The sequence below is a fragment of the Medicago sativa genome, chromosome 1 (assembly GCF_051527215.1).
Source record: "Medicago sativa cultivar Bolivia chromosome 1, Bolivia_mono, whole genome shotgun sequence".
NCBI classification, from domain to species: domain Eukaryota; kingdom Viridiplantae; phylum Streptophyta; class Magnoliopsida; order Fabales; family Fabaceae; genus Medicago; species Medicago sativa.
In genome coordinates, this window is record NC_140749.1 from 39,797,588 (window position 1) to 39,823,211 (window position 25,624).

Consider the following 25,624-nt stretch of genomic DNA (forward strand, 5'->3'; position numbering starts at 1 on the left):
CGGATTAAATACCCTAGGCTTTTCTCAATTTCAACACAAAAGGAGGCGTTGGTGGGGGAGGTGGGGGAGGTGTCCGACTTTGGTGTGGTTTGGAATTTCTCTTGGAGAAGACATCTCTTTATGTGGGAAGAGGAGGTCCTTTTAAGTCTCCTAGAGGATTTAGAAGGTATGAGGTTGGCCAACCATGATGACGGGTGGAGATGGAAGTTAGAAGAGAGTGGTGTTTTCTCGGTGAAGTCGGCTTATAAGAAATTGGTGGATTTGGTCATTAACGACGTGGGTTGGGGAGATGAGGAGAAAAGAGTCTTTGATAATTTGTGGAAGTGTCCGGCACCGTCAAAGGCGGCGGCGTTTGCTTGGAAAGCTATCCTCAATCGCGTTCCAACTAAGACGAATCTTGTTTTGAGAAATGTTCTAGGGCCGGAAGCCGACCCCTTGTGTGTGTTGTGTAGTAGGGTGGAGGAATCCGCCCTCCATCTTTTCCTCCATTGTGAAGTGTCGTACAAGGTTTGGCTTAGTTTAATGCGTTGGCTTGATCAGTTTTTTATCTCTCCTCCCAATCTTTTCGTTCATTGGGAGTGTTGGCATGGGGGAGAAAGAAATAAGAATGTGATTAAGTGGTTGGGGGTCATTTGGCTCACAACTGTTTGGACCTTGTGGAAAACTAGAAATAACAAGGTTTTTAATGATGTTAATTTTGTGGTGGAAGAAATAGTGGAGGAAGTGAAAGTCAAGGCTTGGAGGTGGGTCATGGGTAAAATGCACATTCCGGTTTCCTTGTATTTCGAGTGGATTTGGAACCCTCTTTGGTGTCTTCGTAGGAGTCCTGTTCGGTCTGTTTTGTTGTAGCTGAGTCTGTTTTGCTACTGTTTTTCGGTTGGGAAGGTGATGGGAGCAGCAGCAGCCTGTTTTGTTGTTGTGGTATTCTGCTGGGTTCGGCTGCTGTGTTGCTTCTAGTGGGCAGCTGCTATCTGGTTTTGACAGCATTGTTGTTGCTTTCTTGCGGTGTTGGTAGCTGTTTTTGTTAACAGTTTTTGATGCTCTGGCTGTGCGGTTTTGTGGCCGGGGTGGATCCTTCTTGATGGCTTTGAGTTGTTGGTTTTCTATCGTATTGGCTGTGTTGTGGTGTGTTAGTCTTGGCAGCCTTTTGGCGGTTTAGTTTTTTGGTGTGTTTCAGTGCTGTTCCTACGGTATCAGTGTTGACGCAGGGGTATGCGTTTTGGTCTATCACTCGTATACTCCTGCGTCATTACTATTGTCTTTCAATCCGTAGTTGTTGGGTGGTTTTTTAAAGGGGTTTTTGATCGAGCCACGTTTATATGGCAACCGATTTCCCCTTCTTTGTATTTTTTTTTGTCCACCCGAGCTTATTAGTGCGTCTTGCACGGGCTTGTTGGTTAATAAATTTTGCCATTTCAAAAAAAAAAAAAAATTCAAAATAAAAAAAGTTTAGATTTTTTTGCGAAATAAAAAAACTGGAAAATATTTAATATTTTAAAAATCTGGATATCTATTTTTTTAAAATCCAATTACAATATGAAAATTAAATTTTAAAAATCATATAATCTGAAGAAAAAAAATCGATTTTAGTTTAATTAAAAATTTAGGAAAAAAATCTGAGAAGCTTGAATTACATAGGAATATTTTTGTAAAAAGAATTATTAATGCATGTAAAATTTTAAAAAAGTGTCATATTTAAGAGACATTAAAATTTAAAAAGTGAGTACCTCAAGTTGCTCTTCCAATGTCTTTTGAACTTCAATTTGTTGCCTCAACGCGTCTGCTATAGGGATTTCTCTGTGAATTTAGGAAATATAATAAGTTGCATTTACCTAAAAATTAAAATGCTAATTAAATTCCAGTATTTTTAAATATCTTCTAAATTTAAAAAAAATCCGAACTTTTTTATAATTTTTAAAATTTCGGAAAAAATCTATTTTTTTCATTTTTATTAATTTTTTAAATTTTTTCGGAATTTTTTCATTATTTTCAATTTTTATTAATTTTCCAGAATTTTTTTTAAAAAAATAATTATTTTTTTAAATTTTTCAGATTTTATTTTTTATTTTAAAAATTTTTACAGGGGGAAAAACTGGAACTCGCCTAAATTACAGGGGGATAAAGACATAAAAAAAATGACAAATGCCACGTATACCCTATAAAAAAATAAAAAATAAAAATAATTATACAGTCAGCACGCCACATCAGCAGAAAAAGGGTGACTCAGCACGCCACGTCACGCCACGTCATCAGCTGGGGGGTCCAATATTCGACCAGGGGGGATTTCGACGGAATCTTCATATTTCAGGGTTGGAATCGAAAGAATCTTTTTTACAGGGGGGAAAACCGGAACTCGCCTATATTACAGGGGGTAAAGACATATTAACCCTTATTTTTATAATTAATCAGGAAGCAATAAGCAAATATGATGAAATAAGGAGTAAACTTAAAATAAATTATATCAATGAAGTTTATCATCATATTTATTATTGTAAATAAATATGTAACAACATAAACAACAAAGTGTTTATTTCGTCCCTAAAAAAAAATACAAAGTGTTCATTTCTTTTTTAGACGAAAGGCAATTTCAATAAGAAACAACAAAGTAAACGTAAAATATTACATAAAAACAACGTAAACATAGAATATTACATAAAATTTATAAAAATAAATGTTCATGTTTTTTGTCAAATAGTGCAAATGGTTAAATTTATAAATTATAGATTAGAGAATCTGAGACCTGTACTTCTACAACACAAGTTCCCAACCGAGTTGTACTTACATGATTGAACATTTATATTCTGAGAAGGTTAATGTTGGATTATAGGATAATTTGGTCAATATATTTTTCTTTTTAAGAGGTTGTTTAATATAATTAAATTAAAATATTAAGAGTCAAACTCCCCCCAAATCTTCCAATTTGAGGGAGAGTAAAAAGTGGTTTATGAGAGATTTTACTTCCTTTCCATCATAAAATTTAAATCAAACAAATATATTTTAAAATATTTCCTTCCCTCATTATCCAACCTACAGGAAATTTTACTTGGTACCCCTACACTTATACCTTCACCCATACAAATATTTGAAAATGTCAATTTTATCCTTTTTCACCCATATATTTGATTTAACATGAGTTCACCCCTACATAAGTTTTTCCAAAAAACTTAATAGAAAATTTACGGTTTAAGAAATATTTTTCCGAAAAACATCAATGTGACATTTGCAAAGTTCTTGATTTCGATCAAAATCATGACCCAAGTTTAAGATCTTTGGAAAAATCAAAACTTTAGATTGGAGAAACTCATCCAAACAAAGATGTCAGCGTGTTATTCACACGATAAATCTACCACTGTTATGTCATTGTAACACAAAATCAAAACTTTCGTTTATGATTTTTGTTTGTTCAAATTAAAGAGATGGGTGAAGATTGTTGGGTTCCTTGATTTTCTTCTAACCCATGAAAGCCACCTCCCATGGCTATGGATCAAATAGCCTTTATCCTTTAATTTTGGGATTTTAATTTATGTTTATGATTGTGTTTATACAAAAAAAGTCAAAACCCTAAATTAAAAACAAAAAAAAATCCTAAATGTGTTTCGACATCATCCATGGCAGCTTAATTTTCATCATTTCCTTCCTCTACTTCAATAAACCCATTTTTATATCTATGGATTTTGATGTGTTGTAAGATAGTAAAGTTGGATCATTATTTTAATGGAGATGAAGAACTTCTAATTTTGTATTCAGAAACTGAATCTCCATTTCTTTCCGTAAAACTTTCAAAAATGTGAGAAACTAAAGGAAAATAATTTTAGTTTATTTTTGAGGGTGAAATGGACAATTCATACAAAATGTAGGGGTGGAGGTATAATTGTTAGGGTACAAGGTAAAATCTCCCGACCTACAACCAACTAGATCCTAAGTGAGACCAATTTGATTTTACTAAGTAGCTTAATTATAAGAATTTCACCCTTTATGGTAAAAAATAAACAAGAAATATTGAGCTAGAATCTCAACCTCTGCATATTTTAATGTTTCTATCAATTGAACTATCTTCACCGGAAGTGTCATACCCCAATTTTTGACCTAAGATGTCGCTGACACGCGTCGTCTAACCCTGATCAGTCCTTGACTTTTCAATAAAAATTCAGCAAAGATGTATTTTAAAATACCTCATGTCTGGTTCCGAGTCGGGCCCTCTTCTCTCAATTTTATTTTAATTTCCATCTTTTATTTAAATTCTTTTAATTAAATTCACTTTTTAAATCTTTATTTTTATTATTATTTTGTTTATCTCATTTTTTTTGTTTTTCACTCTTTATATGTCCGATAAAAATCCAAAATGCACATATTTATCCCTTTTTTATTTTCCATTATTTTTATTGTTATTATTAGATAAAATCCAAAAAGAGTCCAATAGTGTCCATAGGTCAAAAAAACGTCCAAGTGCATGAACTTTTCCATCAAGCCACAAGCCATACGCGTTTCGCATTCAACTCCAATCCAGTCCTCATCTGCAACACCTTTACAGGAACAGAATCACGCTCCACTCCAATCCAAAGCCAGTTTTTTGTGCATCTTTTTAACAAACCCTAACATCCAAACTTGTCACTATAAATCCAGCCAGCAAAGTCACAAATGGGGGACCAAAATTCATCAAGGAAAAAACCTGCAATTTAGAATCATAATAGGCACAAATTCACCCAGCTTCAGCCGAAACTCACAACACACTCAAACCTGCGGAACACGTACAATAACACAGACATAGCCAATTTACAAAGACCCAATCACACAGCAATTTCAAACACTGCAAATCATAATCTAATCCAAACACATCGAACACGCACAGCAGCAAACCGCAACTGTTGAAGCCATCCACAGCAATCAATCGTTCCAGCACCGACGGCCGTACAACTCGATCGAATTTGTCCCCAACACAAAATCAATAACCCAAAGGTATACTCTTGTTCTATCTATGGCTTTGTTCTTCTTTTTCTTAAGGTTTTTTTAGGAAACAAAAAAGAAATTTAAGAGGAAAAAGAAATTGAATAGAAAAAGAAGTAGAAAGAAAGGGAAGAACAAGAGAGAGTCGTGAGAAGAACAGAGATAATTGAGAGGTAGAGAGAGAACAGAGAGCTTGAGGAAATAAGAGAAGAGAGAGAAGCAAAATGCTACATATCGCGAAATTTTTGTCCCGATTGTATCACGACACTGCATATATGTAGTGTAGCAAATCCTTTCATTTAAATCCACCCACCCATGAATTGTGTGAAGGGAAGATCAAACGGATGAAACATATTCCGGATGGATTCACGATGGGTCCCTCGGGACAAATAGCAAAACTCGAGAGAGAAAGACCAAGGGAAAACGTGTTCTTATCAAATGTTTATAGGTCCTTGTGATTGTATGCATGCTAGTGTAGGTGCTGCTATGCACCCTCATTCCCTTAGGCCGTCAGATCCTAATCTGACGGCCCTGACCGAACCGCCATGAACCCGACCCACTTTTAAACCCAAAACTGGTTCCTCTTAAAGCCCAGTGCGCTTATCTGCTTCTTTAGGCCCAATCTCTATTCGTTTTACTTTCTACATCTCCCTGATGGCTCCCTGCACCCCTTTTGCATCATTTTTTTATTTTATTTTATTCATGCATATTTAATTTCTCTTGCATTTTTAATCTCTTTCGCATTTAATTTATTAGACTAGGCTGCATATCTATCATTCATTTATCTATTGCATACATATTTAAATTTTTTGTCATTTATTTCTTATCATATGGAACTTAGAATGTACATCTAGGGTTGATGTAAATAATTCATGTTTATTTTTTCCCATATTTTAGAATGTAAATATAGGCTTAATGTCAATCATGCATATTTATTTTTCTGTCATTTGCTTTCCGCAGACCTTAGCATGTATAATAGGTTTTTATGTAATAGTTTTAGGTGCATGTGTGCGTGTGTGGGTGTATGCTTTATTTTTATGTCTATAGTTTAGGTTAATGGACTTTGTGATGATCCAACGTCACCGCGAAGTACCTACGCTTTGCTTTTATGCTCCGTTAGTTATTATTCAAAAACAACAAAAACATGCAAATATTCAAAAAATTACAAAAATATTTTTTAAATAAACCTTGATCTTAAATCAAGTGACCGTTTTTTTTTTGTTTTATTTTCTTAATCAAACTTCAATCAATTTAATCTTACTTCAAGTTTTTTCATTTCAATATTAAAAAACACCAACAAATTCCATTTCGCCACTTGGCTTTCTTTTTTTTAAACCTTTTTCAAAAACCAATAAAAAACACTCAACCAATCAAACGTCAATTTCTACCACGAACTACGTGACGAACTACGTGATTTTGTTCCCTCACGGGTACGTAGGCAAAGGACTTGTCCTTCCAAATCAATAAAATGTAGATAAACTAGGTCTCCTTTCTTTTGTCATTTCAAATCCTTTTTTTTTTCAAAAAAGCAAGTAAGTTATAGTACATTATTTAAATAAGACCAAAAGGTTCCCGTAGAGTACTACGGACATAAAGGGTGCTAACACCTTCCCTTTAGGTAACTAACCCCCGAACCCTAAATCTTTTCAAAATGTGGGGTGTTTGAACTTTTTCCCCTTTTCTTAAAAAATTAAAATGTTCGGTCGTGAAATCGAAAGTGAGTCAAAAGCTAATTAAATAGCCTTGATCTCCAAAAAATGACGCGACAGGAAGAGTTCAAATTATTTTGTACACTCCAAAGCATTTAAAAACTATATAATAATGGTGATAGAAAATGAAGAATGTCTTAACTTTTTTTAAGATAAATAATTCAGGTGTTTGAGGTTTGAATCCCATCGCATATATTATACAAGAGAAATGATATTTTGACAACCACTTTTTGATAACTTTTGGACAACTTTCTCTCTCATACTCACATGATGTTGTTATCCTCTCTCTTCCTTTTTCTCTCTCCATTGTTTTTGACCAATAAGAAGTGAGAAAAACAAGGTTGTCAACAAAGTTGTCATCAAATGGATCTCAAAATATCATTACTCATTATACAATGTTTCTAACTGAGATAAATAATTCAGGTGTTTGAGGTTTGAATCCCATCGCATATATTATACAAGAAAAATGATATTTTGACAACCACTTTTTGACAACTTTTGGACAACTTTCTCTCTCATACTCACATGATGTTGTTATCCTCTCTCTTCCTTTTTCTCTCTCCATTGTTTTTGACCAATAAGAAGTGAGAAAAACAAGGTTGTCAACAAAGTTGTCATCAAATGGATCTCAAAATATCATTACTCATTATACAATGTTTCTAACTGAGATAAATAATTCAGGTGTTTGAGGTTTGAATCCCATCGCATATATTATACAAGAAAAATGATATTTTGACAACCACTTTTTGACAACTTTTGGACAACTTTCTCTCTCATACTCACATGATGTTGTTATCCTCTCTCTTCCTTTTTCTCTCTCCATTGTTTTTGACCAATAAGAAGTGAGAAAAACAAGGTTATCAACAAAGTTGTCATCAAATGGATCTCAAAATATCATTACTCATTATACAATGTTTCTAACTGAGTTAAGTTTACATAACACGAATACATATATTTTAATTAATTAAATATAAAAATATAAAAGTACTTGATTTTCTTCTAAACGGTAAGAAAGTTTTTTTGCTAATATAAAATTTTCTAATATTAGCTTTAATTAATTGATAAATTCATTTTTCCTCCTCTCAGCCTATGCTGCGGTTTCTTTCTCTGTTCGGTGCTCACCTGACATGAAACTACTCCTGCATTTCGTCTCTTCAACCTCTTTCAATCTTACCAGGTTTCTTCTCTCTTTGTTCTCGAGAAAAATGTTTTATTTTGTTTAAGTGATTTTAAAAATAAAATCAAAATGTTGTGTCTCACACACACTCATTGATTGTAGTTTTGCAGTTTTCAGAAGCATTTGAGTAGCAAAAGCTTGGTTTGTTGTCTAAGTGTGAAAGCAATGGGGTCTAAAAGACCCTTTTCAAATTCATCACAACCCATTTCATCATCTTTTGAGGTCAAGAAAGATATGAACCTCAAAGATTTAGAAGCAAACCCTAGTTCCAAGAATCATACTGTTAAGGTCTGATTGATGTTTTAGTGATATTGTCCTTTTTTTGCTACTTTGAGTAATGCCGTAATCTATGTAGCATTGACACTTCAGAATGAAGCTATGAAGCACTGACACCGACACTGACACGCCGACACCGCTAATAATGTGAGAAAATCACAAAATTCAGTCTAATCATATGTGTCGGTGTCGTGTCAGACACCGACGAATGTCCGACACCGAGACACGCCTAATTTGAGGAGTATCCGTGCTTCATAGGAATGAAGTCATCCGTGTGTTGACATGATACCGACACATGGGGTTACATTATATTACTTATAGGGTTAAATACCTTAAATGACCCATCTAATTTGGGTGAGGTTTGAAAATAGACTTGTAAAAAACAGATTTCACCCCTGTAATTTGGACTCTTCATATTTTAACTCTTCAGAGGGGCTATTTCCAGACACTTTAACCCTTTAGAGGGGTTATTTTAAGACCTCACCCAAATATTTTTTTTGTAAGAGGGTGATGGTAAAATATGAAGAATCTAAAATTACAGTGAAATCTGTTTTTTTTTTTTTTTTTTTTTACATGGGCTATTTTAAGACCTCACCTAAATTACATGGGATATTTGAGGTATTGACCCTTTTTTATATTATTATGGGTGCCGGTGTTTCAGTGTGTGTCTGGAGTTCTTTTCTGTATCTATGCTTTATAGATTGTAATCTTCATTTTTGTTTCAATTTCTTTTGATTATTCACTATAAGGTGATGATGTAGGAAAATGATGTTGATGGCTATTCCATTGAGATTGAAAGATTAAGAAATGACCCGGCTATAGTAGACACCATGACTGTTCCAGAACTCCGGAAGACATTGAAGTAAGTCGATGTGCTTTTCCCTTAGAACGTACCTACTGTTTTAGTTATAGTTTCAAGCAACATTCTGAAGTAGTTATATGTTGGGAATGGTTTTCAATTCTCAGGAGTATAAGGGTTCCTGCCAAAGGTCGTAAAGAGGATCTTTTGTCTGCCTTGAAGAATTTCATGGACAATCATATAAGTGGTATACAATTCTGTCAGCATTCTCTTAGCCTGACTGTTTATTAAGGAAGGGAGCAAATGGACTTTTTTTTTTCTTTTTTTTTCCTCAACTTCAAATATTGTCTCCAAAGTCCAAACAATCTCTTGTGCTCCTTAAACTCCTTGTTGCTCTTTAAAAAACTAGTTCAAGGTGTGTCTTTGTGTTCTGCAGAACAAGATTCTCAAATTAGAGATGAACAAGGATTGTTCAATTCTTCTGAAAATACATCTTCAGAAATGAATGCTAAAAAGGTATCAGGTGAAGAGCCTGTGGGTGAAGTTGATGATACTCTAGAGACAGTTGAACTTAACCAGGGTAAGAGAAGGTTAAAACAATCAGAACCTGAAAACAAAATTGTCAAAGCAACGACCAAAAAGAAGCTGATACTTAAATCAGACGAGGTTTCAGGTTGTGTTCTAAACACTAGATTATGTATAATTATAAACTTTCTACTCTGAAACATTTAGCATAATTCTCACTCTCTTTGCATTCCTTTATTTGTCTCATGGCCTGTCAATTTTTGTTCTAGTGTAATTCATGCAGTGATTAAATTAATCATCTATGTGTGTTTTTTGTCAGATTTTAAACCTTCCAGGACGAAGAGAAAAGTATCTTCAGATGTTGTAAGCATTGTAGCGCAATCAGATGAAATCAGTACAACGGCTGTTCAAACTGAAACATGGACTGTTCTTGCTCACAAGAAACCTCAAAAGGATTGGATTGCATATAATCCTAGAACTATGAGACCTCCACCTCTTTCTCGGGATACAAACTTTGTCAAGCTTTTGTCTTGGAATGTCAATGGATTGAGAGCGTTGCTAAAATTACAGGGATTCTCAGCATTTCAACTTTCCCAAAGGGAAGACTTTGATGTATTGTGCTTGCAAGAGACTAAACTGCAGGTAAAGCATTGGTTCTGGTAAATTCTGATGGTTGCTGAAAAACTAAGCGAAGAACTTACTGATTTTAAGAATTTGCTTTTATTGATCAAGTTAATTTCGCTTTTATGGTTTAGAAAGATGCTTTCCTCAAGTGAATAACAATACGACATAACATCAGAAAAAACAAAAGGCAAAGAAAATCCTGAACTCATAATTTTCTTTTTCAAGATATAAAACTATTTTGATTTTGGATTGCATAATACCTTAGTATTCTACTTATTTTGTAAGTTAATATAAGGTTAATAGTTTCAAAGTTCTTTTATTATAATGAAGTTAGGACTTTATGCTATTTTGTAAGAGAGTGGAACAAAACATATAGATATTCAATATATTTTGTGACACATGATAAATGTTTTTTTCACTCAATCCTTTTGCCATTGATTTCTGCACCTTCAACTAGTTTGATGACCTCTATAGAAATTTAGTAAAGGTTTCTTGTAGATAACTTGTAATACAGAGACACTTGCTGATGAATATCTAATTTTGAGGTGATTGGAAGAACAAGTCGTTGGACCATAAATCTTGCTTGTTTGGAGCTTCTTTTTTTTTTTTTTTTTTTTAAAAAAATTTGTACTCTTTTGTTAAAACCAACTGCAATATTGATTGGCATGGATAATAGTGGATTGGCTTGATATTGTCTTCAGCAAGAATAGTAGCAGCTTCTCAAATTAGTATTTGTTAAGGTCGGCTTGTGGTTAGAAAGATAAGAGGTAGTTGTAGGGGTATATTTGGACTAGCGACTCATTACAATCCCTCAAATCAACCCCGCTTTCTTTCAAAGAACTGATGTTCTTCAACAAAATCACTAGCATAGCGACTAATGGTTTGAGGTGGTTCTTGGTCATTAGAATTCTTTTAATGATTGTCTGTTATAGCAGAACCTTAAGGGTTATAAAAAGTAAAAGTGAACGTTATAATACAATTAGAACGAGAGTAAATACTTAAATTCTGAGAAGCTACTCCTGAAGGTCTTATTTCCTGCCCAATAAAATCTATTAACCATGATTTTTATGTGAAAATTCATAGTGGTCAGTTTCTCTCCTATTTATGAGTGCTCTGGTTTTGCTAACAGGAGAAGGATATCGAAGAAATAAAACAGCAACTGATCGATGGCTATGAGAACAGCTTTTGGACATGTAGTGTTTCTAAGCTTGGTTATTCTGGAACAGCAATAATCTCAAGGGTGTGGTCACTATTTTCATCCCGACTCTTCATACTTAATTGAAAATTTTGGTTCATAACGTGACATTGTTTTTCTACATTCAAAAGAAAAATCTATTTACGGCAGTGACTATTCCTAGTGCAATTAACTCATGCCGGATTTTACTATCCAGACTGTAGATGTAGTGATTCACGATCATTATATAGTTATTCGGTGGACACATATTTTTCTAAGTGAACTTTTTGTCAGTGAGATTAATGATGATAACAAATTATTCTGTACCTACATGAGGTGAAGCTTTTGTCACCACTCATATTCTTTTTTCAAGAAAGCTAAACACTAATTATATTTGTTTTTATATCATGGTTTAGAACTCTACTCTGTTGCTTAATCATTCAACTTCGAGAAATAATCGTTTGCAGGATAGCCTAACAATTTGTGTTCTTTATTTAAAATGCAAGATTAGTGTTTAGTATACAATTCTTTTTCTAATATTATTTCCTTTTAATTGAAATTCTTGCAGATAAAGCCTCTTTCAGTTAGATATGGCCTAGGTATATCTGATCATGATAGTGAGGGTAGACTTGTGACCCTAGAGTTTGATACATTTTATCTGGTAACTGGATACGTGCCTAATTCTGGTGATGGCTTGAAAAGACTGGTACTTTTTTTCAACTCTATTTCTTTTATATTTCTAACTCAATTGTTTTTTTTCCTTCTATATTTCAATCTAGCGAATGGATCCTCATCCAATTGATCTTTGTGTGTTTGAATTTAGTCTTACAGAGTGACAGAATGGGATCCAGCTCTCAGCAATTATTTGAAAGTATGTATTACTCCATTCCCTTAATGAATACAATAAGGCTTAATTAATTTTGTTGTCTCATACATCGTTCCTTTAATACTATCATATTTCCTCGTCTTGTCAGAGTATACCATCCATCCTTTGTTAACCATATTCCATTGTCATTTTTATGAAATTTGGTTTATGATATAGCCAAGATAGAGGTGATTTATTTTAGCTATGTTTGCATGTGCTATTGAAATCCTGTAATGTTGATTTTTTTATTTAAATATGTTTTAAGCTCCTATAAAATATCCTCTTATCAAGTTTAGTCCTTGCAAAAAATTCCATCCACCCTTAGTTCCCCGTTTGGTGAAAGTTTGCATCTATATTTCGTCTCTAAAATCCCCAAATGAGGACTAATCATGACTGAATTATTTTTGTAGGGACTAAACTTAATAGGAGGGAGGGTATTTTATAGGCGCTAAAGTAAAGACGTGCTTAATTTTATTGTAGTTTTATATTGCTTATAAACTCATTGCAAAGTTATTAATGATGTTGGGGATCTGGTACATGGTTACTTATTGTTACAATTTTCAATGAATTGTGTATAGTTTTACTAATTGATCCATTAGTGGTAAGCAATCTTCGGGTTAAATTCTGCTTGATAGTTTTATATTCGAAAAGGCAAAATGTTGTTCCGTATGGCAAACATATTAAAATGGTGTTTGCAATGCATCACTTTATTTCAACAAATTTTTTGAGGTGCAAAGTGATTCCTTATACTGTACATCCTTGTTCCATATGATTTTATAATATTTATTTTGGGTAATTGTTTTTCTATAAGATTCATGATTCATTTTCTGGTGGGTACAGGAGCTGGAAAAGTCAAAACCTGTAGTTTTGACGGGTGATCTGAATTGTGCTCATGAAGAGATAGACATATACAACCCTGCTGTAAGTGATTGCAAGTTGGTACTCCAGTCAATATCGTTATTATTTATCAGCCTCTTTTGGCAAATTCTTGAACTGTTGTATATATAGTAATAACACCATGGTGTGTCTCACTCGTAACACGGGTTCCTAAGAAACAACTTTAGCTTGCAGTATCTTGGGGATGCCAGATACTTGATGAGGGCACCTAGCAAGTTAGGCGAGTATGTAATAGCTGACATCCTCTTAGTGTTGTGAGAATTAGAACAGGGCAGTAGGCTAGTAACTTGGCAAATTTAACTTGGGTTAGTAAATTTGTTTAAACATGAAAGGGGAGCTACTTTGGTTTAAGCATGTATAAATCAATCACAGGATGAAATTTAAATTGATAACATCATGAATAGTCAAATGTGAGTATAAGTTTTAGTATGTGTTTTAATCGATTCAGATAGTTACATTACATGCATGTATGTATTCGCAGGGTAACAAAAGGAGTGCCGGGTTCACAGATGAAGAGAGGAAATCATTTGAGACAAACTTTTTATCAAACGGTTTTGTAGATACCTTTAGAAAGCAGCATCCTGGTGTTGTTGGATATACTTATTGGGTTTATCGGCATGGCGGGCGCAAGTATAACAGAGGTATTTTTAGCTTACTCTTGAAATTGTTTCGTTTCATACTTATAACTTAATAGTTTGCATACAATATTCTATCTGTGCAAATATAAACACAAGTTTTAACTAACCACTTCACTTAATATTTATCTTTTTCACGATGGTATTTATACATTTATAAAGTCGAGCACGTATGGCAGCTATTGTCTGGCTTCTCCTCTTACCCTAGCTTAAATAAAATTTCTAATTGCAATTTGTGATATGTTTAAGATATTACTTTTGAGGAAGCACACACATGACATTGACATGTGATTGTGTATATCTCATTCAATCAGTAGTGAGTTAACTAATATCTTAATTATTATCAATCATCTGAATGAACTTTGAATTCCTTTCAAATAATCTCTTTTCTTTGTTATTTCAATGATTTGTTTTAAAATTTAAAACAGGATGGCGTCTTGATTATTTCCTTGTCTCGGAATCCATAGCTGACAAAGTTCACGATTCATACATTCTCCCTGATGTGATTGGGAGCGATCATTGTCCAATTGGCCTCGTTATGAAGCTCTAAATCTGCAGTTGAAGCGGTGGCTCTGAGCTTGTAGAGAATGTTGATTTTTGAACAAGCCGATTTACCTGAAGCAAGGATTTTTGCTTTTTCTTGTCCTATTCGCTTCATCTTGGAAAATTCTGCTATCCTTGTCTGTGCATATTATCTATGATCAGTATTGTCCTAAAGAGAACTTACATGAACTTAAATGTCTGAGAAAAATTTAGTTGTTTAATGCAATGATCTATGTTTCGATGTTCCTGCCAGGACTTTAAGATAGATTGTTGTAGGTCAACAATTGATTGCAATTTAAATGTATTAGCGCGATAAAAAGAGCATACAGATGAGCACGGAGTGCCCAACTCTTGTTTTTAATAATTATTTTGATGACTAAGTAAAAACCATTTGATTCTCTAGGTAAAATTATCATTTAAAATATCTGACTACAAAATATTTAACAAAATCCTATTAATCGGTACATAGTAAAAAAAATAATATTCAAATAACAAAACATAGATTGTCTTCAATTTTTTTTTTTTTTTTTGAAAGAATAGATAGTCTCACTTAATCATCATATTTGAATCAGTCAAAAATCAAATAATACATTCAAAAATCAAACATAGATTTGATATTTTTTTCCAAGTATTTTCGTGTAAATAATTTTCTGGTCCAAGTATTTTCTTGTATTTAAATGTAAGGTCATGCTAACCGATACCCCTGAGGTACCGGTTAATGATATCAAAAAACTAAGTAAATAGTTGAAAAAGAAACTTTTTTGCCATGAATTTATTATATAATTTTCATATAATAACTACAATATAACTTTCTTTTTTGGTATCTTGTTCTGAAAGTGCCGGTTAGAATTTCCTATAAATGGAGTATAAAGAAAAGTGAAAATGCCACGTAGGACAGTGTTGATGAATTGGCAACATCCCATTAGTTCCATGACGAATTACAAAAACAAAAAATTAAATTAATTTCATTTCGTATTCCTATTTAACGCATATCATATCACCTGCAAATTCATATTCAAATACATAATTCATTCATGCTCTGAACCATTTACAGTGAAAAAAAAAATTGAAATATTTTGCAGATAGATAGATCGATCTGTCTGAATTGAATAATTATCACAGAACACAACAATGGGAACACGAAAGAGACTCAATTCTCCAACAACACAACCTTCTTCTTCTTCAGATCACAAACCTCAACAACAAACCACTGACCCACCAATTGCTCCTCCAAAATGGGGTTTTCTTTTCAAGCTCTCACTCTTTTCCATCCCTTATTTCTACCTCATCTTCTTCCATTTCACCATTGATTCCCATCTTCGAAGATCCATCATCATCAATGCTGGATTGAGTCTTGTTGGCTTCTTTGTTACTGTTAAAATGATCCCTGTTGCTTCTAGATATGTTCTTAAACGGAGTCTATTTGGTTATGATATTAATAAGAAGGGTACTCCTAAAGGGAATGTTAAAGTGTGAGTCTTTCTACAATTTTTTATGTTAATTCTATTCATTAATCATGTGGGTTTGTCTTAGATTTTGATTTTAATAATCTTGTTTATCGTTGTTGTTTTCAATGTATTGAATTGAGAGAGAATTCAGCATTTTGGTGGGATATAGGTTCAGTTTAGAATCATAATAATTTCAGTCATATTTATACATATTTTCTCTTTTCTAATTTACTACTATTTGTTTAGAGTTTAGACCCTGTTTAGATAAATGTTTAAGCTATTTCTATGATAAAAGATACACAATTCAACGACTCAAAAGTAGAAGAAATATTGTGTTGTAATCAATGCATTGGACTTAATTTTTTTAACTTTTGATTAATCGAATGCACGAGAATGTTTCTACTTTTGGGTTTATTAACATGTGCCCAAGTTAGCATGACCCTAAAAAATAAAATAAAAGTCATATTAGTTTCACATAAGTTATAAGCTGTTTTCCTAACCTATTCTGTTGTGATCAATAGATACAAATTATAACATATCATTAGTAACAAGAAGGAAGAAGAAATTGTGTACCTTTGAATTAGGTTCATGAAGGATAACTGCCAACAAGTATGAGAGGGATGACTACCCTCATCCCGTCTAGCTTTTAGGTTTTCACCATATTGTTCAGAATGCTTAACTGTCTGATGGGATGACGTTTAAATAGCTAAACAACTGAGGGCAAGGACCTCTCATTGGGCTTAGCTAAATGGTCCAACCCATCACGGTCCATTTAGTAACAATAGCCCAATCACTCATATTCATCAACAAATTAGTGCTTAACACAATAGACCATAACTTATATTATAATATTAACTTATCATAATTGATTATTGTCAATCCATAATTGATTAATTAAATAATTAATCCAATAGTCATAAGTTATTTCCATAAACTCCCGCAAACAGACTCACATGTATTTATAATAAGATTAAGTAAGTCAATCCAAACAGAAGTGTAATTTTGCTCCTTCAGTTCTAAAATGAGATATATGTAAATTTCAGGTGTACTCTAGACGAAAGGGTATCTCCTTTGGTTAAAATAGTAAATTGAAGAGAGTGGGAGAAATATTATTAATCTTCTTTAGTAAAAGTTATGAAATTGAAGCTAAAAGTTCAATTAGAGAACAAAACTTTAGCTAGGGTGAATTTGGTTTATGTATGTCATGCATGCATAGCAAGAAATAAAACTCTATTCAACTAAATAAATTTTTGGTACTAAAGTTTTGACTGTGCTTTATTTTCCAATGCAGGCCTGAGTCATTGGGTATAGTTGTCGGTATTGTCTTTTTGGTTGTTGCAATATTATTTCAGTATTTCAACTTCACAGCAGATTCCAATGTAAGTATATTTTGTAAGTTACAAACTAAAAGTATGGTAATCAAACTAGTCAGGATCATGATTTTAAATTGCGGTTGTGGTTATTCTGCAAACTTTTATATTGCAACAAAGTTCAGCCAATGCAGTCGAAATTGTGGTCGCAGAGACCTCAAAATCCTTTATATTGCGCTCGCAATTTTAGTTATCAACCACAATTTAAAACCATTCTCCGTACAATACATCTTGAGAATGATATCAACAGAATACTGGAGCATTTAAATATATCAGAAATTATGATTTTGCAGTGGCTTGTTGAGTACAATGCTGCTTTAGCATGCGTCTGTTTCATGACATTACTTGGATTTGTCGATGATGTCCTTGATGTTCCTTGGAGAGTGTGAGTATACAAGTTTTCATTATTTTCTTCCAGGATTTGTTCATGTCAACTAATGTTAGAATAATTTCTTTTTTTATTTTATGGTCAATGTAAAGAACAGAAAATTAGTACTACCATCAATTGCTGCACTCCCTTTGTTAATGGCATATGCTGGACACACAACCATAGTTATACCAAAACCACTTGTACCACACATTGGCATAGAGATTTTGGATCTTGGTAAGCTTTAGATACCTCTATGCAAATGACGCTTGAAGAGATATTAATTACTGTAAAATCTCACTACCTTGACATTTTTTCAACGACGAAGGATGGATATATAAGCTTTACATGGGACTGTTGGCTGTTTTCTGCACAAATTCAATCAATATACATGCTGGACTAAACGGACTTGAAGTCGGACAGACAGTGGTTATTACATATGCTGTAAGTCGAAAAGCTTGTAAAAGTAACTACAATATACTTTGGTCATAGAAAATGACTCATACCGTGGATTTTCAGATTCTGATACACAATATTATGCAAATTGGAGCGTCAACAGATCCGGAATATAAGCTAGCACATGCATTCTCCATATACTTGGTGCAGCCATTGCTAGCTACCTCTTTGGCTTTACTTTCTTACAATTGGTATTTAATAGTGCATCTCTATCATTTTATTTGAAACCTTATTTTCACATATGACTGAGAGTACTTTGCTGACAGTCTATTGTTGTTCTCGTTCTAGGTATCCTTCTTCAGTTTTTGTTGGTGATACGTATACATACTTTGCAGGGATGACAATGGCAGTGGTTGGTATTTTAGGCCACTTTAGGTATATCCTTGCTTTATCTGACAAAAATATTAATTTGGTTATTCTTTTTTGTGTGTTTTCAGTGCTAATCAAGTTAAAACTTGTGAATTAATTTTCTAATTTCTTGTCTTACGTGAATTTTTCCCTTTCTTTCATATAAGTGATTTTGCAGTATTTTATGTGAAAACCTGTAGTTTTTCTCTCTGTATGTTAGATAAGATACCTGTTTAGAAAATGGACCATTCGATTTTTCATAAATATGTTTATAAATATGTTTATTGAATAACTTATAAAAAAGAAGAATGCTTCTTTGGCATAATATAACTTTCTGAGCTTTGTTTCAAACGCTGCAATGTATGCCTTCAACGGATGACGTAATTAGCAAGGCATTTACTAGGATCTGGACAAACAGAGAGAGAGAAACATTATTATAAATCTTAAATTTGGTACACTGGGATTTTGTTGTATTATAATGATTATTATTGTTTGTTTTCTAATAATCTCTCTTTCAATTATTTGCTTCAGTGAAACGCTCTTGATTTTCTTCCTACCTCAAGTTTTGAACTTTCTCTTGTCACTCCCTCAGGTTTGACACTAACAGAATCTCTCCATTTTGGATAAATTGAATCTCTTCTGAACATGTTTTCTAACATAGGATATACATTTTCCTTCAGCTTTCTGGCTACATTCCATGTCCACGTCATCGTCTGCCGAGGTATGCTTCACATGGATTTAACCTTGTGATTATTTGATGCATCTTGGTTGGTTGAAATCTCACGTGTCATCTACTCATTCAGGTTTGACCCTCAAACTGGACTACTGACCGGAACAAATGATGGAACCCTCGTCAACTTCTTTCTAAGAAAATTAGGCCGGAAATCCGAGAAGTCACTTTGTATATATCTTCTTATTTTCCAGGTGATGATTCCCCGCTCTTTTGTTTATTTTTACCTTTTTGGTTTGTAATTCGACTAATATCTAAGTTGAACTTGTATTTTTGTTTTGTTTTTGGGACAGGGTATTGCATGCTGTTTCTGTTTCATGCTGAGGTATTTCCTTGCTGGTTGGTACAAATGAAAAACTAAGATGATAAAGTAAGATATGGAAAATGAGAACCACCTGAGTGACTGCATTGTTGTATAATCATTTTTGTAGAAAATCTTTTTTAGTGTAATTGGATATAGGAATTTCTTTTGTTACTTGAATGCTGCATGATAAACATCACAACTTCAAAAAATACACACATTTGGAAATGTCATAAACCGAGCAACATTTTATATGTGATCCCTTCACAACAAGTTAGCTTCTATTTTATATGATCATCAGTCTTGTAACACCCTAGTATTATCTACTTTGTTGTACTTCAATCATGTGTTATGATTCAAAACAGCATATGAAATAATAGACTTGGCATAACAGAATTGGTTGAAGCAAATGGGCATGTGGGTTGTGATCCGATATGACCGTGATGGTCATAATTTTGAAGGTACATTGAAAAATCAAGTTAATTAACCCCTTTCACTGTGGCAATTGTCTAAAGTGAATACTGAGTATTGGGAGCAATAGGCTCAAGAGGAGTACAACCTGACCTGCTCAATCAGGCTCAAGTTATAGCTTTCAGTGGTTGGGAATACACATATCAATTTATTTTGACCATGATACTTCCAAGTTGGGGTATCAGGCTCAATCACAAGAGAAATGCATTTTCATTTTCAGCATGTCAAACTACCAATGAACCGATCAGGCGAACTATAAAACATTGATTTTATAGACTCCTTTGAGAGGAGGGTCCTAGTGAACCGACTTCTGTTAATGACATGACCTATATACCAAGTAATGTGATGAATATCACGAGTAATATATTGGATTAGGAGGATTTGTTACTCTTTTGATTTTAGGAATAGACGTTGGCGAATATTAACAATTGAAGTTGATAAGGAGGAAATAAGAAAGGATTTATACCTTGCAAAATAAGATATTAAAGAAATTGAGGAATTAAATGTCCAAGGTTCAAGTCCTGTAGCAAGCAATAAATTTAGATTTTTTTGTCAATATGATTTTAGACGTGGCATCTTTCAATAAAAAAAAAATTGATTTTAGACGTGGCAGTAGTCGAAATAAGGAGGATTGCAAGGGAATGCTCAATACTACAATTTTCAACAAGAAAAAAAATTAAATTTAAAAAAATAATTTTTCGTCTCATATAAATGCACATTCCACTCCATCCTTTTTAAAATATCCATGCAATTGAATATCATACCATCCTTGAAGTTGTACGACCCTCTCCCCCCAGAAAATACTGATTTCTATTTCCTTTTAACCCTCTCCCCCCAGAAAATACTGATTTCTATTTCCTTTTAATAACACACACCTAACTAAATTACATTTTGAGGTTTGTCTAAGCCCGTTTAGTGTAGTATGTCACTGGTAATGTTCCAATCAAACAAATATTAAGACGTGAAATATGTATTTATATAGTATGCCACATAAAAACACTGAATAAAAGACAATTTACTCATGCTGCATCAAGTGAGGAAGAATATAGCAATATTTCCATTCTCAGCCTATGTCTCAAATGAGTCGAGCTACAAAGTCGAGCTAAGCTTTTGTTTCTAACAAAAATGATTAATCTGATTCCTGTCACTAAGGTCCTTTTACAAATCGTATATCATTCAAATAGCCTTAGTCAACATCCATAGCATGCTCACTAGTAGTGCCGCTGGACCACAGCTTTATGGTGCGATCATGGGAGACGGTAACAATATACCCACCATCTGCAGACAGTAAAAATACATGCCAAAATCAGTACTAGACAGGGAAAAATAACATGGACACACACAAACCATGCTAATCTCAAGTATCGGACAAGTTACATGATTATAGTTTGAAGCTTTTATATTTTGTGACAAGAATATATTCCACTGGTGGTAAAAAAAACTACAAATACTTTAAAGCACATAAACTAGGACATACAAAGAAACAGTTCCCAAACACAACAACTGATACGTAATACATATATTGCTCGATCTTGTAACATAAGATGTTCTATTTCTTTCTTTTGTAATGATAATGTTTCGAAAACACACTCGAGGTTTGCACTCCATATTTCTAAACAAATTTCTAGGTTAAAGCTTATAGGCCACATGAGAAGGTTTTTTTTTTTAAACAGCAAATTATATTATTGAAGGGCCGTTTCCCAGAACAAGCTGTAACAGGGAAGGAGAAATACAACACTGGGGCAGACCTAAAGGTGTGATAACAACCACCCAGCTGGTCCGCAGAAAAAAAATGACCAAAAACTAATAAACCCAACCCAAAGAGCCCAAAGGCCAAGCCTAAATCAGAAAACCAAATCTGCCTAAAGAACAGCAACTAACTAGTGCAGCCATGGGATAAACAACCAAACACAGGGACAGCAGGCACACCAGGAATAACAATCCCTAAGGCAAAACAGCCTCTGAACCTGCACAGTGCCGAGAACAGTTCACAGAAAACCGAAACCAGTGGAAATTCCAGTCAGAATTCGCCCAAGACAGCGACATAACAGGAAAACACGCAGAACGGCGATACAGCGGACTGCCCGTGCTCTACTCAGACACAGAAACAACTTCAGCATTCTAAAATCACAGCATTCTCAATCCGCGAAGCTGCCAATACGGCATCTATACTGTAAATAACTCAATACAGTTTCCGGGGTCCCAACGCAACATGAGAAGGGTATGTAAAAGGAAAATAAAACCCTCATTTTTCAGTATGATAATATGAAAAGAAACGAATGAAAAACCATTGCTACGGATTTCCTTTCACTTTGGCAACACTGCATAATCTAGAGTAGAGATTATTTTCATAAATGGGAGATCTCCATTATTATGGTTTTGGATGCATAAACGCCTATCTCACTATATTACGAAACGTGTGTCTTTACACCTAACACTAAGGGAGCTTTCCACTACTTTTGGAAAATGGAGAGAATTCTTACCCCTCCAGTCTGTGGCAAGAAGGAAACACATGCAGTGAAACAAAGCTTGCATTTGTTTTTTGTTTCACTAAATTTTTCAGGGAAGCTTGCCCTGAGAATCACGCATTTTGTGTACTCAACAAAAACTCAATGACACATCATTTGCTTGTTCAGTTAATTACAACAAACTATTCAGATATATATTCATTAGCATTTCAAAACATTCTCTAGTTAACTTTTTAATTCATCATTTACAATTGAAGGCAGAACATGGGTGAGGTCAAATGGACACATCAATCACATAATAATGGAATAACACATAAATAAGCCAAAAAGGTATCTACATCAGAGCCACATATGTATAATTCATTTATAATTTATAAGATAGAAATCCTACCTCCAAGAACATCCAGAGAAGTAACATTATCTTCATGCCCTGATAGTGTCTTCACAGGCTTAAAGTCCCGGCCTGACCAAACCTGGAGTTAACACAAATATAAGTATACTCAAACGAAATAAACTACTAAATGACTTCTTTACAAGAATAAGTTATTCTAGGTACAAAGAAATTGAAAGTTATACCTTGGCCGTCTTGTCATATGAGGCAGTTACCAAAAAGTAACCCTCCTGTGGCTCAAATTTGACTTGTGATATTAGATTAGAGTGAGCGGGAATTGTGTACAAGGACTTCTTCTTCCTCAAGTCCCAAATGCGACAAGTGTTATCTTCACCACCGGTGGCTAAATGATATCCATTGGGAGAAAAACTGATGCCAAGAATCTAAAAATGAAATTCAAGAATGGTCAGCCTGACAAATATTGATGGAAAAACAGATAGAAAGATGGATAAAAGAGAAGAGGGCGATCATTGATATCTTACCGATTTGACATGACCTTCTAGTGCAAGAACACTTCTCCCAGTTCGAAGGTCCCATACACGAGCCAGAGCGTCCAGTCCACAAGACGCAGCTAACGATCCATCGTGATGGAAAGCCAAACCATATACACTTCTACTATGGCCTTCTTGAAGAAGCAACTCCTCTTCTGTTTCAACATCCCATAACCTCCATGTCTTGTCGTAGCTAGCAGTGCCCAAGTACTTCCCTGATGGATGGAAGGCAATGCGTGCAAGACGTTCAAGATGACCCTTAAATGTTCCCAAAAGACATCCTTGATCATTCCAATACTTTGCTGTCCGGTCAGCAGAGGCAGTTGCTAAATGATTTTTGTGCACAGGAGAATAAGCAACATCAGTAGCACGCTCGGTGTGCCCCTTCAAGGTAGAAACTTTTTTAACATTAGGCATGCTCCACAACTTGGTAGCTCCAGTTAGAGAACTAGAAAAGAAAAAAAAGCCATTAGAAGATTAGACAAGGCAGGTAAAATGGAAAATTAAACCTTAAGCTGCACAATTTGCAAAAAAAGACATACCAGGTAGCAAGCCCTTTTCCATCCCGGGAGAACGAACAACCAGTAAGAAATCGATCATCTCCAATTTCACTGAATTCAAGATTCAAATTCGCTGCTTGCTTCAATGTCCAATCTATCTCCGCATCCACATCTTCATCCGGATCCTCTCTTCTTCTCTGGGCACGTTGAATACGCAATGCGGCCTTTACTAAAGAATATTTCGCAATATCAATCCTTGCATCAAGGAGAGACTTTGACCCTTCAGTGTAAAAAGGATACTGCAGATCGTCCTCAGCCTCATCTTTTGGAGCAGAAGTTGCAGCCTCTTCATCCTCAAGAGCTTTCATTAGCTTTTCTAGCTGACCATCTGCATCCAGCTTTGCCATAATCATCCGCAACCTATCTCGTCTCTCCATCTCCCTCTCACCAAAGAGAGTAATCGGCTCACCAAGATGGCGAAGACGGGCCCTCACTGACATGTCATTGGTGGGAACAGCAAGAGCAGCAGCTCGCCTCCTCATCATAAGGTCTTGCATGGCTTTCTCCTGCCGCTCCCTCACCAGTCGACTCTCTTCTGATATCTCATACTCCCCAGTACCCTTATTAATTCTGGTGTCTGCACCATCATCATCGTCCGAATCAGAATCACTAGACCCAACCTCGCCATTTTGCGGTACCGGCGGCCTAATAACCGGTGGGCGGATTGGGAGTGGTGCCAGAGGTCGGACAAGAGAGGAAGGAGCTGTAGGAATTGGAGCCAGAGGTGGCAAGACAGGAGTAATAACCGGTGGTTGAGTTGGCTGGGACGAGACTGGAGAGTTTTGATCTTGAACATCAGAACCAGGTACAGACGATTCAGTCAATATTGAATTTTCCATCTCCACTTCCATGATTCCTAGCAAAGAAATTAAACAAAGGTTTAAAATTTTGTAAAATCAAACAGTTGTAGTTTCAACTAATCAACATTAACAACAAGCTATAACACATTAATTAAAAACAAAAGTGTTGTAATATCTTGAAAGAACCAGAATTACAAAAGCAAAAAGAATGCATAAAGGAATAGAAAACCCTAAGTAGCATAGTAAAAATCCTTATACTAATTAATCAAATATATGTTTTGAAAGTGGAATAATTCGTTACATATTACACTAACACGATTTTACAACACACAAGAGTAGTTTTACAGCATCATCCCATAAATCTATAACATTATCTTTGAGAACATTTATCGAACAGTTTAGATGCAATTTAAAAAAAAAAAAAAAAAAAAAAAAAAAAAAAAAAGAGTAAGAATGGTTACCTCAAAAGACCAACCTTCAAAATCCCTTGCGCTCTCTGGGATCACGAATTCAGTGTCTCTGTTCCTCCAATTTTGTATTCTTCTACTTGTTCTACTTCAATTTCAATCTCTCGCTCGGTTGTGTTGTATTGTGTGTGTGTGAGTAAAGAAGAAAAGTGCGACTCACTCACAGACTAACAAAGAAAGGGAGAGTTAAATTACACTATTGTCCATAGTTTCTATCCTTGTTTATTAATTTTGTTACGTCTGCAGCAACTTAACCTAATTTTTTCCCGCTCATTTGCTTTGTTAGGTTTGCAATTATTTACCCTAACAAATTTCATCTAAAAAAAATGCATTGCACACCAATTTCATTCCTATCTGCTTGCATTTTTTTTGAAGAAAATATTTTCTACCATATTAATGATCTTACAGGTTAAAGATTATTTATTGGTCTCTATTTATAGTCGAGAAAAGCCGTGCGACGCACGGGTCGAAAGTCTAGTTAGAGATATAGTTTAGCTTCAAGTAAGTACTAGTCCTAGAGTATAGTATATATAGTTGTAACCACTCCATTAGTGGGCCAATTCACTCATTTGTAATATTCAATTGAAAATTGCTTTTCTGACCTAGAATACTTCCTATTGACACAAGTAAATGACCATTTTACCCCCAGCGGCTGTTAACAACCGTTGAAGTATGCGCCGGCTGTTAACAACCGCTGGCTTCCAGCGGCTGTTAACTACCACTCACACCAGTTACAGAACCAGTGCAGTCTGCACTGGTATTTTCCCACGAAATGTGTCCTGTTTTAC

At 34.5% G+C, this 25,624-nt stretch overlaps 3 protein-coding genes across 5 annotated transcripts; 2 read left to right on the plus strand and 1 right to left on the minus strand.

Moving 5' to 3' along the window:
• Positions 1 to 7,751: 7,751 nt before the first annotated feature.
• ARP (apurinic endonuclease-redox protein) lies at positions 7,752 to 14,409 on the plus strand. Of its 2 annotated transcripts, none has more exons than XM_085718908.1 (12): positions 7,752 to 7,830; positions 7,933 to 8,118; positions 8,868 to 8,968; positions 9,073 to 9,152; positions 9,342 to 9,578; positions 9,750 to 10,072; positions 11,184 to 11,294; positions 11,797 to 11,934; positions 12,052 to 12,099; positions 12,934 to 13,014; positions 13,472 to 13,631; positions 14,054 to 14,409. In XM_085718908.1, the coding sequence occupies exons 2-12, from the start codon at positions 7,996 to 7,998 to the stop codon at positions 14,173 to 14,175; spliced, it is 1,524 nt and encodes a 507-aa protein (XP_085575034.1). In that variant the 5' UTR covers positions 7,752 to 7,830; positions 7,933 to 7,995; the 3' UTR covers positions 14,176 to 14,409. The 2 variants fall into 2 exon arrangements, with proteins under 2 accessions (XP_085575034.1, XP_085575027.1); XM_085718901.1 differs by having other exon boundaries at positions 7,941 to 8,118.
• A 770-nt stretch (positions 14,410 to 15,179) lies between these two features.
• On the plus strand, positions 15,180 to 19,499 carry LOC146954887 (uncharacterized). The gene is made up of 11 exons (XM_085718937.1): positions 15,180 to 15,640; positions 16,908 to 16,995; positions 17,280 to 17,371; positions 17,472 to 17,590; positions 17,682 to 17,797; positions 17,873 to 18,000; positions 18,098 to 18,184; positions 18,689 to 18,749; positions 18,838 to 18,878; positions 18,961 to 19,081; positions 19,181 to 19,499. The coding sequence occupies exons 1-11, from the start codon at positions 15,300 to 15,302 to the stop codon at positions 19,238 to 19,240; spliced, it is 1,254 nt and encodes a 417-aa protein (XP_085575063.1). The 5' UTR covers positions 15,180 to 15,299; the 3' UTR covers positions 19,241 to 19,499.
• Positions 19,500 to 20,613: 1,114 nt separating this feature from the next.
• On the minus strand, positions 20,614 to 24,974 carry LOC146954888 (U4/U6 small nuclear ribonucleoprotein PRP4-like protein). Of its 2 annotated transcripts, none has more exons than XM_085718924.1 (6): positions 24,845 to 24,974; positions 23,552 to 24,425; positions 23,001 to 23,457; positions 22,704 to 22,901; positions 22,519 to 22,600; positions 20,614 to 20,937 (listed from the first exon to the last, which is right to left on the minus strand). In XM_085718924.1, the coding sequence occupies exons 2-6, from the start codon at positions 24,418 to 24,420 to the stop codon at positions 20,846 to 20,848; spliced, it is 1,698 nt and encodes a 565-aa protein (XP_085575050.1). In that variant the 5' UTR covers positions 24,421 to 24,425; positions 24,845 to 24,974; the 3' UTR covers positions 20,614 to 20,845. The 2 variants fall into 2 exon arrangements, with proteins under 2 accessions (XP_085575050.1, XP_085575042.1); XM_085718916.1 differs by having other exon boundaries at positions 24,831 to 24,974.
• Between the last annotated feature and the right edge of the window lie 650 nt (positions 24,975 to 25,624).

Bases quoted from the DNA above. Each gene is read 5' to 3' on its own strand.
- ARP (XM_085718901.1), top strand. From the start codon at position 7,781: ATGAAACTACTCCTGCATTTCGTCTCTTCAACCTCTTTCAATCTTACC. The intron at 11,935-12,051 runs GTACTTTTTTTC...GTTTGAATTTAG, and splicing joins GTGATGGCTTGAAAAGACTG to TCTTACAGAGTGACAGAATG. The intron at 13,632-14,053 runs GTATTTTTAGCT...AATTTAAAACAG, and splicing joins CGGGCGCAAGTATAACAGAG to GATGGCGTCTTGATTATTTC.
- LOC146954887 (XM_085718937.1), top strand. From the start codon at position 15,300: ATGGGAACACGAAAGAGACTCAATTCTCCAACAACACAACCTTCTTCT. The intron at 16,996-17,279 runs GTAAGTATATTT...ATGATTTTGCAG, and splicing joins ACTTCACAGCAGATTCCAAT to TGGCTTGTTGAGTACAATGC. The intron at 17,798-17,872 runs GTAAGTCGAAAA...GTGGATTTTCAG, and splicing joins CAGTGGTTATTACATATGCT to ATTCTGATACACAATATTAT.
- LOC146954888 (XM_085718924.1), bottom strand. From the start codon at position 24,420: ATGGAAGTGGAGATGGAAAATTCAATATTGACTGAATCGTCTGTACCT. The intron at 23,458-23,551 runs GTATGTCTTTTT...TTTCTTTTCTAG, and splicing joins GGAAAAGGGCTTGCTACCTG to TTCTCTAACTGGAGCTACCA. The intron at 22,902-23,000 runs GTAAGATATCAA...TTTCATTTTTAG, and splicing joins TAGAAGGTCATGTCAAATCG to ATTCTTGGCATCAGTTTTTC.